The following is a 14897-nucleotide window of genomic DNA, read 5'->3' on the forward strand; positions in this document are numbered from 1 at the left end:
ACGTGCTGACCGAAAAATATATATATATTATATATATTTATTATAAATATATTTTGCCATCTGCATATAAAATCAGTACGCATGCCCTTTAAAGACGTACACAATGTACTCAAAAATATATATGTGTATGGTTAAGATATTTTGCTCCCCCTTGCCCATCATCGAACCGATTGAAGAAGGGGGTTACTCGTGTGAAGTCCACAGTTTCGACAGTTCCGTGGTCTCTGAGGTGTACCAGTGGATTTATATTTCGTCAAAGACTGCAACAACATTCCTTCAATCGGCGATATTCCAATAAGATTTCGTAGACTTTTATCCCATTATTCTCCATAGTAAGCGTATTGATGCAATGTGCAAAGACATTGAAAATCGATATATTTTCAATGGCATCAAAGGAAAATAATCACTGTCAACTGCACCAAAACGATCTTCGATTTCACTGCACGATTTATTTTTGAAAAAACACGAATAGGATCACCGAAAGATATGTATATAGATATTTGTTTGACCTTTTCTAAGATCTTCAATTACTCCACTACACATGAGGTCAAAACAAAACTATGAGGTCGATTCGGCTGTTGGTGGCGTCATCGACCAACGAGGAAAAGTACGGATCGAGCTTGTGTACACATTGTAATATAATAGAATATTTAACTTTACTTCGTGTAAGACTTATATCCGATCTATTGGACTGTGTTTGATTCAAATCTGGCCTTGCTATAATACATAGCGAAAGAATAAATTTCGTGGAGAAAAAATCCCAATATTAAAAAGTAGCATATTATTTTTATTATTTTAGATTAATTCGATTAAATCTAAGAAGTCTTTGGAAAATCGAAAAAGAAAAATTATTTAAGTATATTAAAAGTACATATTTCCTTTTAATACAGTCAATCACAGCAACACATAAAGGCGAAGAATTTATATTTTGCTAATTCAGACAGAGATAAGCACTTCCTTTTACTTTTTACAACTCAGCAGTATTTAAAAACGCATGTAGCACAATCAAACAATCTCCCCCGAACACCCGCTTACTATAAATACGCTCTGTTTCAAAAACTGCCTTCCTCCCATACTATCACGCTGCTTATCTGCCATTCTTTAATTAAAATAATTTAAAACACCGGTCGATAGTAAACCTGTGACACCTATCGTACCACCATCGTATAACCACTTCAATACCACTTGAAAACACTCTACAATGGGCCGTTGTTATCTGTTCCTTTGGCTTTCACCACTGCAGACATTGCGAAGATATATAATTGACTTGTTAAGCCGTAAAGACATTTATAACGGTATAGTAACATCTCGGATGCGAACCTAAACGGTATAAAATTCGACAAACAATTCGTTTTTTTTTCGAAATAAATCGTGAATCGGTAGTGTCATGTCGACAAAAGAAGATTCCACAATGAACGCTGCACCGTTACCATTGTCTCTTGAAGCTGCTGATAAACAGCAGGAAGTATCGGATAATATTAGTGATATCGCTTTGACCAAATCGGATGAAAAGGAAAAGTTTACTGTGATTGAACCTGCTGTATTAGTAGTTTTCATCGCCTCAACGTTGACCGGTAGGCATTCGATTTATGTTATATAAAAAGAAATTATTTCACTTCTCCACAAAAGGTGCCGTGTTGAAAAATCAACAACTCTATCAAACCTGTGTCAAAGTTTACGGTTACGATGAAGAACTTTGTGAACCAATGTTGGGGCTTACGGCAAAAAATGAGACAGTAACTGTGAGTAGCCTTAATTAATTTCTGTGTTTTGGAACGAAGTCCTGCCCAAAAGTCAAGTAATGAGTCTTAAAAAATATATATGTAGAAAAGGTATTCTCGAGATCAATGAGAGACCACTACTAAGCGACTACGTCATTTTAATAGTGTAGATTGAAAAAAGAAAGGCAAAAAAAATCTCGATAATAGCATTACTCTGTCATATTGTACTCTGTCCAATACAAAGAAGTGAGAACGCACAATCTAATACGACTAGGTAAACTGACGTTAAGCAATACCAAAACCTCCTTCAGGATCGGAAAGGACCTCTCCGAGCTATTCGATACCAACGATGTCAACATCCGATGAGACGGATTAGGAGTTTTCGAGAGAACGGTTTTCCGGACGATTTATGGTCCTTAGAACATTGGCAATGGCGAATATCGCAGACGATCGAACGATGAACTGTATGAGCTATATGACGACATGGACATAGTTCAACGGATAAGAATACAGCGATTACGCTGGTTGGGCCTTGTTGTCAGAATGGACGAAAATACTTCAGCTTTGAAAGTGTTCGAAGCAGTGCCCGCTGGTGGAGGCCGAGGAAGAGGAAGTCCTCCACTCCGTTGGAAAAATCAGGTGGAGAAGGATCTGGATGCACTTGGTATCATCAATTGGCGCCAAAACAACGAAAATGAAGAACAGATGACGCGCTATTGTTGACTTGGTACCGCGTAAGCGGTGTTTACGCCAGTAATGAAGAAAAATACGCTTTAATCAGTAAAACACGAAAATCGAACGTCCAGTGGTAGTTTTAGCGTCTATTAACTGCTTAGAGTACAGTGCACAACCTAGTTCCTTAGATCTGTCACGAAAGTACTCTCTTCATCGCTACAATGGGTGTAAACATTGCAGATTGATAACAACCCTCTCCGATTTCAAAGTAGACTCTCCACGAAACGTTTTTGACCTTATTTATAACAGACTTGTAAATAGCAAGTCTCGATTCATATAGTTTCCTCTCGTCCCTAGAGCCGTCTTCTGCTTGAAGATTTGATCTGATATCAAACAATGCGTTTCTGAGTTTCCAGAGGACAGAAGCTTTCAAAAGTAGTCGCATACATAGAACTAAAAATCTCCATTGTCATCAAATTCGCCGAAGACCATTGAGTTTATATTTTTAATAAAACGTCCCAAGATACATTATATACAAAAATTGAGACTTTAGATCGGCAATCATACTGTTATACCATATATATATATGTATATTTACATCTTTTCATAATTCCTAGGAAATTGAATCCGAAATCCAACCATATGTGGCCGTAATTGTTTCGACGAGTTTGGTGATTAACAGCATTATACCTGCATTTCTAACATTACTCAGTGGACCCTGGTCGGACAAATTCGGACGGAGACCCGCTCTTGTGTCGACTTTTACGGGTAAATCTTTATAAGATAGTGAATAATTATTATTAATTACGACATAAGTGCTTATATGAATGCATTATCTACCAAATAGCGGTGTTAATTGGAAAAGTTGTAACAGTAATTTTAGCAGCTATATCTCTTACAACACCTTTTAATCCATGGATTTATGTTATATCAAGTTTACCACTGGCATTAACTGGTGGCGTCTGCACCATGATGACAATGGTGATTTGTCTGGTTTCCGATGTGTCTGACGATGAAAGTCGAATTGGACGGTGGGTATTAATGTAATTATTGCTCTCACTTTCTCTTAATGCGAATTTTTATAGCATGTTCTTTGTGGAGGGCGCTATGGGTCTTGGTACTCTAATCGGTAATTTGCTAAGCAGTTATATACACGCTGGTACTGGTGCCATTGGCGTATTCGCCATTGGTGCTTGTATGGATTTGATTGCAATGCTATATGTGATGTTCTTTATAAGCGAAAGTTTAGAGGTGAAACACCAACGTAATCAGGTGAGTTGCAAATTTAAGAAACAGTATTGCATTTTTTTTTTTTTTAATTTTGTTTAACAACTTTTGTCCATTAGACACATTTACGCGAGTTCTTTAATTTCGATCTGATTAAGGCTCAGGTTAATTGTATTCTGAAACACAGGCCGGAATATAATTCCGCCATTATCTGGTGTATAATGTTCATTTTAATCTGTATTACCTTTGTAACGCGTGAGTATGAATTTTTATTACTCTTTAATTTTAAATCACTCAGAATCTGTTGTATATATTGTACGAGTATATATTTAAAGAACCATAACTGGTCTATGCGTGGCCTAGTGGCCTACCAGACTAATATTTAGTATTTTATTAGTTGGAAATTACTATTAACAGTATAACTATTACAAAGATTAAGTCTAGTCGAAAAAAAGAATTCAATAGATAGTTTTAGTAATCTGTATCTAACATTGAATAAGTGAACTAAGTGGGTTACGCTATGTGACGTTAGAAAGATAAGACTAAGTACTAGAAGATTGCTTGACTCAGTATTGTTCGAGCACGCGCAACAGCAAAGAGAGAACACGCCATATTTTACAATTTTTCTTCGATAAAGGCACATAAGCCAGCAGACTGGGGGATTTTCTGATCCTGATACTTTAATAGCCAATCAAGTGCAATTTCGGTTTCGTCGATTTCGTTTCGGTATTTTTGAAGACGAAGATGCATCACGCTCTGGAAGGTCAGTTGTCAAAATCATCGATACAAGAATAGAAATAGAGTCCGATCATCTAGCTTCTGTTTCGATTGTCCAAGGGTCAAACATTGGACAAAAAGCTGAAACATTTTAAATAATGCTGGATACAGAAAGAAGCTCGATGTATGAGTACGACATGAGTTAATCTAAAAAGTCTCAACCGAATTTCCATCGGCGAATCGCTATTGAATCGCGGTGAGTCGGGTCTAGTCAGGATTGATTGTCTAGAAGTTTTGTCTATGTGTTTGATAGGATTGGCAGGGAATCATCTATTATGAACTGCTCCTCTACGGCCGAACTAACTCTTAATTCGGACCTGCGCCGTCAACTTTGACCATCTAAAGGAAGCAATCGTCCAGTAGCGGACAGCTTTAGCCAGTATAAGAGAATTTGTGTTCCAACGCCAGACCATACACATCTAGGTATAGTGACTCGTTAGACGCACCGGGAGCTTGGTTGAGAGATTCTCAAGCATCCACCTTATAGTTCGGACTTCTTCCAGTCTATAGCGAATGTTTGTGTCGATGAAAAGTACTTCTCAAGAAAAGCTTTTGAAAATCGACTATCTCAGTTTTTTTGCCAATAGAGTAGTGGGTATATATTAGAATTGCATTACGTTTAAGATGAAAAAGGAAACAAGTTATCGAACAAAATGGTACTACTATTAAGTAAAACCTCCATTTCAATGCCAAAATAATGGATTTATTTTTACTAGACCTTATAGTAGGACATGTAATTTCATTGTGAACTAAATTAATATCCTACAGACTTATGATTTGCTCATAAATATTTAGCTGAAATGATTATTTTGTATTTCAGAGGGCGAAGCGATGATATCTTATTACTATCTAAATACTAAATTCAATGTCACAGTTGAAGAGTTCACCACTTTTAATTATATCGGTATTGGCATTACGATGGGTGGATGCAGTATTATGTTAATATTGATGCGAGTGGTGAGTTAAGTTAATAATTACAACCAGCTTAACAAAAAAAAAAAACTAAGCCACCATTTCTTTACAGGTATTCAAAGTACCGCTAACAGTGATTGCACTGCTGGGCCTGCTCGGCTGCTTCGCTGACAAATTAATACATGTATTGGCTCAGCGATTTTGGCAAATGTATTTGGCAGCGGTTTGTGGTCTAATGGCTGGCGTTAATGCGCCGCTATTGCAAGCGGTACTTGGAAGTTTGGTGGCACCCAAGGAAATCGGTGAGTTGGCCAGCAAAAAAATGGTTTTCTAATAAAAAAAAAGTATTAATAAATATATTTGACGAAATTGCAGGTAAAATATATGCTGTTATTGCTGCACTAGAAACACTTTCGCCCTTAGCGTCTATACCAGCTCTCGCTGCTATTTACAATACGACAGCGGAAACATATCCTGGCGCCTTCTACATTGTGGACGGCGGTGTTTATGCCATATGCTTTACGCTGCTAACGTGAGTACGCTTGAATTAAGCATTTGAATGTCTCTTTAATCATTTTTTTTTCGTATTTTATTAGGATCATATACCTTATGTATCGACACAGTACCAAAGCAATGAGTGCCATGCAACGAGAGTTGCATGTTGTTGAAGTCGAAAAGTGAAAAATAACTGTATTGATAATTACATAATTCTAAGTAGAAAACATGTAATATTTATGATAATTTAAAACAACGTTTGCTTTAGTTAAGTTCGAGATTTAGTTAAGTTCTAGATTTAGTTAAGTCTTAAGCACTGATAATCTAAGCTTGTTACGTAAGAAATAAAAAATAACGAAAAAACGAAATAACAGAAATTAAAAAATCATAACTTAAATACAAAATGTATTTATTCATTATATCCTCAACAAGTAATCTATATCTTAATATTTTCATAGATCTTTGACCAAACCCACTCTCATACTTGAATAATAACAAAAACTTTCTTTAAATTTGAATTCTCCCAAATACCACAGGCAAAGAACCTAGTCATAGTCTAATTAAAACTTTAATGCTCAGGCGAGGTCGGGCTTTTAATACGTCCGGCTTCGGATACCGGCTCAGCGTACGAGTTAGTAACCCTTTCCGGCTTACTCATGGGCCAAATATGAACCAAACAAAGAACAACAAGTAGGGAAGGGCTAAGTTCGGGTGTAACCGAACATTTTATACTTTATTTATTTAACTTTATTTATATTATATAATACACAATTTGAACCACATATTCGTCATATATATTGTATAAAGTCCATTGAAAGTTGGAACCGAGGCCCTCGTGTTCGATATATGGGGCCTTAAAAACCTATGGTCCGATTTCGGCGATTTTTAGAATGGGGCTCCCACACTATTAACATAGTATTTGTGCAAAGTTTTGCAACGATATCTTCACTAGTGCGTACTTAATATATTGTAAAGTAAACGATTCAGATCATCTTCAAAATTCTGGTATATAGGAAGTAGGCGTGGTTGTAAAGCGATTTGGCCTATTTTCACAACATATCATTGGGATGTAAGGAAACTATTACAAACCAAGTTTCATTGAAATCGGTCCAGTAGTTCCTGAGATATGGTTTTTGACCCATAAGTGGGCGACGCCACGACCACATTCCATTTTGTAAAAAAATCTGAGTTAAGCTTTCATCTGCCATTTCTTATGTGAAATTTAGTGTTTCTGACGTTTTTCGTTAGTGAGTTAACCCACTTTTAGTAATTTTCAACCTAACCTTTGTATGGGAGGTGGGCGTGGTTATTCTTTCATTTTTGGACTGTATTAAGAAGGCTAAAAAAACGACTGCCTTAATTTTTACTCAAGTTACAGCTTGCACAGACGGACGGACGGACGGACAGACAGACATCCGGATTTGAACTCCACTCTTCACCCTGATCACTTTGGTATATATAACCCTATATCTAACTCGTTTAGTTTTGGGTGTTACAAACAACCGTTATGTGAACAAAACTATAATACTCTCTTTAGCAACATTTGTTGCGAGAGTATAAAAATATAAAAACAACAACAACAGAAACTTCGAAGATTACATCGCGGTAACAGGGATAACGGCTAAGATATTGGAATCCTAGAAAACTAACGGATTCCGACGATGCCAACCTCCTTGCCTACAGTCAGGAGACGATAAAGAGTGCTATCGAAAGTACCAGTCATAGTAAAACGTTAGAGACAACAGCGGGCACCAATAAAGGTACCTAAAAATTAGACATGGAAACATCCACTATTGGCAGCTAAAGGTGTTAAACAGCATAGGAAAATGAAAAAAAAACTCTAAATCAGTACCATGGGGCAATCTTTCTATTAGAAAAGATAGCCAACGACAAGCTGCTGGCATCTCATTTGATGAAGAAGAAATCAAGCGCCAAAGTGGAGGAATGCGAAAGCTTCTGGAAAAAAAACAATTCGAACCGATTAAGTAGCATTTCTATATTTCTACAAACAATAAGGTTAATTCATTAAATATTTATCAATTTGCGATATACAACTGTCTTGACCAACCATACTCTATTAAGTAACTAATACATTTTGCCTAGTCACGTACTTGCAACAATTCTTATGAAAGTGAAAACCTTTTGCTTGTAAACTTAAACGAAATACTTCGAGAGCACTAATTCTAAACACATACTACGTACGATCAATGGTCATAAACAGATTTAATAATTAAATTACTTATTTACTTGAAAGTGCAACAAATACTGTTTTGTATTAGAAATTGAAAATGAAATTTTAACAGTGATAAGGGACAGTTAATGCAAAGCGGGTACAGTGCATTACTCATATGTCACGGTGCTCAACCGAAAACGATGTAATATTTACGTAATGTAATTACTACAATAAAGAAAACAAATTATTTCAAAATTGTTTTCAGAGAATGTTAAATATGTTTTGAGGATTTTCGCTCCAGATTAATACACCTGTTCATAAATAAAATGTTTCTAAAATGTCCACTCACACACTAATATCATTTTAAAACTAAATTTTTCATAGTGAATATACAGTGATCCCCGCTTAAATAGCCCCCGTTTAAGTGCCTTTCCCGCTTAAATACCTTTAATATTTAAGCCACAAAAACAAAATTGTTTGCAGTTTTACTCTTTGCCTTTTCATATTTTCGACATTTAATGCGCTGAGAATTGTCAAAAGGAAAACATTACATATTTATACTCTCGCAACAAAGTTGCTAGAGAGTAATATAGTTTTGTTCACATAACGGTTGTTTGTAACAACCAAAACTAAACGAGTTAGATATAGGGTTATATATACCAAAGTGATCAGGGTGAAGAGTGGAGTTCAAATCCGAATGTCTGTCTGTGTGTCCGTCCGTCTGTGCAAGCTGTAACTTGAGTAAAAATTAAAATATCTTAATGAAACTTGGCACACTCATTTCTTGGCACCATAGGAAGGTTGCTTTCGAAAATGAGCAAAATCGGACCACTGCCACGCCCACAAAACGGCGAAAACCGAAAACACATAAAGTGCCATAACTAAGCCATAAATAAAGCTATGGAAATAAAATTTGGAACATAGGATCACAATAGGGAGGGGCACATTTGGATGTAATTGTTTTAGAAAAGTGGGCGTGACCCCGCCCCCGAATAGGTTTTTTGTGTATAACTCGCAAACCAATAAAGCTATATAAACCAAACTTTCTGCAGTCGTTTCTTTTAGCAATTTCCTTATACAGTCCAAAAATGAAAGAAATCGGATAATAACCACGCCCATACGAAAGTTAGGTTGAAAATTACTAAAAGTCGGTTAACTCATTAACGAAAAACGTCAGAAACACTAAATTTCACAGAAATAATAGTAGAAGGATTTTTTTACAAAATGGAAAATGGACGTGTCATCGCCCACTTATGGGTCAAAAACCATATCTCAGGAACTACTCGACAGAATTTAATGAAAATTGGTATATAATATTTTCTTGGCATCCTGACAACACGGTTAAAAAATTAGTGAAATCGGTTCACAACCACGACTACATTCCTTATAACTCAATTTTGAATTCCATCTGAATCCTTCACTTTATAATATATACATTAGGAACCAATGAAGATAGCGAAATAAAACATTACACAAATACTGACACAGATCATAGCATCACTTGTGGAAAAATTGTCGAAAACGGACTATAACTTTTCAAGGCCCCAGATATCGAACATGTTGAACTCAGCGCCTAAGGTTAAATTTTAACCGAAAATATGGGTAAATCTCTCAGATAATTTAATGTAATTCAGAGAAAATTGTTTTCTTACAATAGTGTGTCTCTGTTCCAAAAATTCTTAAAATCGGGTCATAACATCTCCTAGCTCCCATAACCTAATTATAGGTTTTTCAAAAATTCGTTGGGCTTTATTCCGCATATATGTATGTATTGGTTAATATGTGATATATCTTAGCAAAATTAAGTGAACGTATAGGATTGGATATACCGTACCTTGCTGGTGAAATTGAATGAAATCGGTTCAGGAATTACCTCAGCCCTCATATCTATATATGACGATTTTCATTATTCTATTAAACTTTATGCCGAATTTATGGGTAAATTTGTGCGTTATGTAAATAAAATTTCTTCAATAAATTGCGAGAGTATAAAATGTTCCGTTACACCCGAACTTAGCCTTTCCTTACTTGTTTTGTAATGTTTTCTTCATATTTATTGTTATTAGTAAGTATTTTTGTTATTAATAAGAAATAAGTGTGACTTTCATTTTAAAAGAAAAAAATATTAGATCGAAGTATTTGAGAAAAGGCTTGGTAAGTACCTCGAGGCACTTAAGCGGGATTCATTCAAGTGCCTTTCCCGCTTAAGTGTCTCAAAAGTCTTGCATGCTAAGAAGCGGAGCACTTAAGCGGGGTTTACTGTATTTGAAATTATTTAAAGTCAAAGTTGGAGTTTAACGAACTCTTGGAAAAAAGTGGAAATTGTCCTTAATAATAATTTAATGTGACATACTACAGATCGAATTTATATACGCCTTTATCTTTAGCTGTAAATTCGTTTCGTTACAAAAAGCAACACTTGTGCTAGAAAAGAGTAAAATTCGGTTATGAAATAACGGGTGATTTTTTTGAGGTTAGGATTTTCATGCATTAGTATTTGACAGATCACGTGGGATTTCAGACATGGTGTCAAAGAGAAAGATGCTCAGTATGCTTTGACATTTCATCATGAATAGACTTACTAACGAGCAACGCTTGCAAATCATTGAATTTTATTACCAAAATCAGTGTTCGGTTCGACAAATCGAAAAATCGACAAATCGACAAATTTTGTTCAGCGATGAGGCTCATTTCTGGTTGAATGGCTACGTAAATAAGCAAAATTGCCGCATTTGGAGTGAAGAGCAACCAGAAGCCGTTCAAGAACTGCCCATGCATCCCGAAAAATGCACTGTTTGGTGTGGTTTGTACGCTGGTGGAATCATTGGACCGTATTTTTTCAAAGATGCTGTTGGACGCAACGTTACGGTGAATGGCGATCGCTATCGTTCGATGCTAACAAACTTTTTGTTGCCAAAAATGGAAGAACTGAACTTGGTTGACATGTGGTTTCAACAAGATGGCGCTACATGCCACACAGCTCGCGATTCTATGGCCATTTTGAGGGAAAACTTCGGAGAACAATTCATCTCAAGAAATGGACCCGTAAGTTGGCCACCAAGATCATGCGATTTAACGCCTTTAGACTATTTTTTGTGGGGCTACGTCAAGTCTAAAGTCTACAGAAATAAGCCAGCAACTATTCCAGCTTTGGAAGACAACATTTCCGAAGAAATTCGGGCTATTCCGGCCGAAATGCTCGAAAAAGTTGCCCAAAATTGGACTTTCCGAATGGACCACCTAAGACGCAGCCGCGGTCAACATTTAAATGAAATTATCTTCAAAAAGTAAATGTCATGAACCAATCTAACGTTTCAAATAAAGAACCGATGAGATTTTGCAAATTTTATGCGTTTTTTTTTTTTTAAAGTTATCAAGCTCTTAAAAAATCACCCTTTATTATGTTAGTGTGTTTCTGATAACGAACAACAAAGGGTATTTTTTAGAGGTTTAATTTAAAAGAAATCTAGAAAATAAAATTTTATATTTTACACTATTTTATTATTATTAGTTGGCAAGGTCAGCACAAAAGAGCTTACGACATCCAAATGAATTCCGTTGAATAGCAATTGGTTTTCGAGTATAGATCATTAGTTAGAAAGCCTTTATATTTAGTTTCCGAGTCCCAATTTTCGGTCACTTTTTGCTACAATTGGGATCGTATATCAGCTACAAACTCTGTTCCGGAGTAAATCTGTTCATTATAAAATGGCAAACCAAACTGCACATAAATAAAGTGACAGCTGTCAAAAAGACCAACACCGAAAAAATATTGCCTCATTGAAAAACACATGTCTAAAAAACAACCTTTACAAAGCTTTTGCTATCTTTTAGAAAGGATTATTCCCATTCGCTGAATATGATTTGAAATGTAAATTATTTTTACATTTACTTTGACAGCTGATACGAGTACCGCTCAAGTCATATACCCTCTAAATATGAATTTTCGTTTGATTCACTATCGCTTATCTATTTTTCCATACACGTTATCCACATGTAGTACACTCTACTACCGCAAAAACAAAAATAAAATAAATAAATAAAAATACAATTCATAGGCAATTACATATTACATTGCAGCAATATCGAGCACTTCAGTGCTATTTAATTGAAATGAATTTTAAGAATTGTTAAGTTGATAATTAATACTTTTAATAAGAAGATATAATAGCATATCTTTCTCTGATAAATGCTAGTAACAGTAAAGTACGTTATTGTTGTTATCGTTATCAGAAAAGTAATTCCTTTTTAAACAGGTAGCTAAACGCTGACTAAAATGTGAAAAACGAAAACATCTCCTTTATTACTTGTGAGTCATAGCAAAAAGGGTAGTTTTTTCATTCTAAATTAAAAAAATAAATAAAGAAGTAATTGTTAAGTACCCATTTAAGATTTGTTATTATTCTGTTAATTGAACAGAAAAATGCCGTAAAGTATACAAATTTAATACTTATACGTCTTAAGGGCTTACCAGTGCAAATTACGATAACAGTAGTAATAAATTGAGTGACTAGGCTGTCATAATTATATTAATTAAAATTACATTTGAATTATTACCACTACAGAAAAATATAGCTCACACTCTCAGTTACATATATTCGACATACCGTTATTTAGAATAATGTTATATTATTTACTATATGGAGGCTGTGTAATTCATGGATCTATATCACACATTTTCTTGACTAAACTACAATAATTCAAAATAAATGTGTTAAGATATCTTACTTACTCATCTAAAGTCAATCAGAACAATGAGTGTCACTTCACTAGGTTCAGGAGGTTATAAGAAGGCCACACCACCTTAAAAAAAAGATGTTTACTTGTAAAGGGAGTTGTTTTTTAAACGTGTCGTTTCGATTGGCATTATTTTTTTGAAGTTCAAAATAACTAATAGTTTAGTAAAAAGTCGACCCTAGACACCGACGGCTTCATATACATTAAGGGAAAGTCCGATTTTGAAAACCGGAAGATGACACGACTTCTAGGCGCTATTTGTGCAACGTTTTATCCCGAAAAATTCACTTCTGCTTAAGATATATAATGTTAAGTTGTTCTCTCACTTATAATAAAAAAAAAAATAAATATTAATAATAATAATAGCTGAAGAGGCTATGTCGTCAGTTAAGCGGCCGAAAACAAGGGGTGAGATGCCCAACAAATCATTTGCAGATGTAGTTCAGAACCGCATTATCATTGGTGTTCTAGATGAGGGAGATTCCGAAGGCAGAATCATCAGAACACAATGGATATGGGTGCAAGCTGCGCTGGCTAACGTGGCTCCAGGTCCATACACAAATGCCGGCTGGTACCAGGGCCAGCTCAAAATACTAGCTTGTGACGACGAGCGATCGATCCAGCTCTAAAAAGCAGTTATAGCGAAAGTGGGAGAAGCTAAACTAGTAGCGGTTGATAGGAAGGATATTCCGTCCAGGCCAAGGGCAAGAGTCTGGATACCGGCTACACCAGATTATGATCAAAAGCATACAACCCAAACTTACCAACGTATGGTTGAAAATGCGTCAAGTCATTTGACAAAGCGTCAACTGAATCCGACGTGGAGAGCAAAACGGCCACGATGCAGTTTATGTTATTGCTTACGAATGACTCGATTGAACCGATAGACATTTTGAAAACACTCTTTGATCGTTCTAATAATTTTACTAAATGCTAAATACTATATATCTACTTTTTTTGAATAAATTGTCAAAATTAGACCTTTTCGGTCCAACCGCTGATCTAACCACTCAATTGCGATTGCGTACAATTTTAAAAATCACAAGGGCTGAAACAACAACCGTAAACTACTCATAAATTATGGTGTTAATTATAAAAATAATTGCCAAAAACCGATATCGCTCTCCTTCAACTGACGCACTTTCGAAATTTTACACACTCCTGAGCCATCTATGGCGTGAAAATATGGATTTTTAGGTGTGTTTGTTTACAATTTTAGTAATACACGAAATATGTTACTAACACAAAAAGTGACCGTATTGTAAATAAACAGAAACATGAAAGAGCTTGAAAAAAGAGCAAGTCATGGCGCACAGTAGTGTACGCTTACGCTGCTTGTCACAGATCATTATCAGAGGGATTAACGTGAATAGTTAAAAACGTTTACTCAAAAGTGGATTGCTTCTCTTGGCGAATTGACCGCGCTGCTGCTGAGCTCTCAAATACGATACGAGTGTACGAAAAATGTAAATACCAGTGATTATTTGGCAGTTGTAAATTGTTGAGACACTCCAAAAAGTACCTACCATTAGTGAGTCAACGCGTTTAATGTTGCATTTAGGTATGGCTGTAGTATTTTTACAACTGGAAACATTTTATTGCTCTCGTTATCTCATGCTTTATTTGAACTGAGCAGATGTATTACGAAGCTATATAGGTAAAGGGTGATTTTTTAAGAGCTTGATAACTTTAAAAAAAAAAAAAAACGCATAAAATTTGCAAAATCTCATCGGTTCTTTATTTGAAACGTTAGATTGGTTCATGACATTTACTTTTTGAAGATAATTTCATTTAAATGTTGACCGCGGCTGCGTCTTAGGTGGTCCATTCGGAAAGTCCAATTTTGGGCAACTTTTTCGAGCATTTCGGCCGGAATAGCCCGAATTTCTTCGGAAATGTTGTCTTCCAAAGCTGGAATAGTTGCTGGCTTATTTCTGTAGACTTTAGACTTGACGTAGCCCCACAAAAATAGTCTAAAGGCGTTAAATCGCATGATCTTGGTGGCCAACTTACGGGTCCATTTCTTGAGATGAATTGTTCTCCGAAGTTTTCCCTCAAAATGGCCATAGAATCGCGAGCTGTGTGGCATGTAGCGCCATCTTGTTGAAACCACATGTCAACCAAGTTCAGTTCTTCCATTTTTGGCAACAAAAAGTTTGTTAGCATCGAACGATAGCGAT

The 14897-nt window shown here is 35.7% G+C and overlaps 1 protein-coding gene across 1 annotated transcript; it reads left to right on the forward strand.

Annotated features, from left to right (window-relative positions):
* The first annotated feature begins 1387 nt into the window (after nucleotides 1–1387).
* LOC105212631 (tetracycline resistance protein, class C-like) lies at nucleotides 1388–6082 on the forward strand. The gene is made up of 10 exons (XM_011184738.2): nucleotides 1388–1574; nucleotides 1630–1742; nucleotides 3014–3164; nucleotides 3244–3427; nucleotides 3482–3668; nucleotides 3743–3878; nucleotides 5221–5357; nucleotides 5425–5614; nucleotides 5688–5844; nucleotides 5909–6082. The coding sequence occupies exons 1-10, from the start codon at nucleotides 1388–1390 to the stop codon at nucleotides 5991–5993; spliced, it is 1527 nt and encodes a 508-aa protein (XP_011183040.2). The 3' UTR covers nucleotides 5994–6082.
* Nucleotides 6083–14897: the final 8815 nt, after the last annotated feature.

Source organism: Zeugodacus cucurbitae, chromosome 6 (genome assembly GCF_028554725.1).
Source record: "Zeugodacus cucurbitae isolate PBARC_wt_2022May chromosome 6, idZeuCucr1.2, whole genome shotgun sequence".
NCBI lineage: Eukaryota > Metazoa > Arthropoda > Insecta > Diptera > Tephritidae > Zeugodacus > Zeugodacus cucurbitae.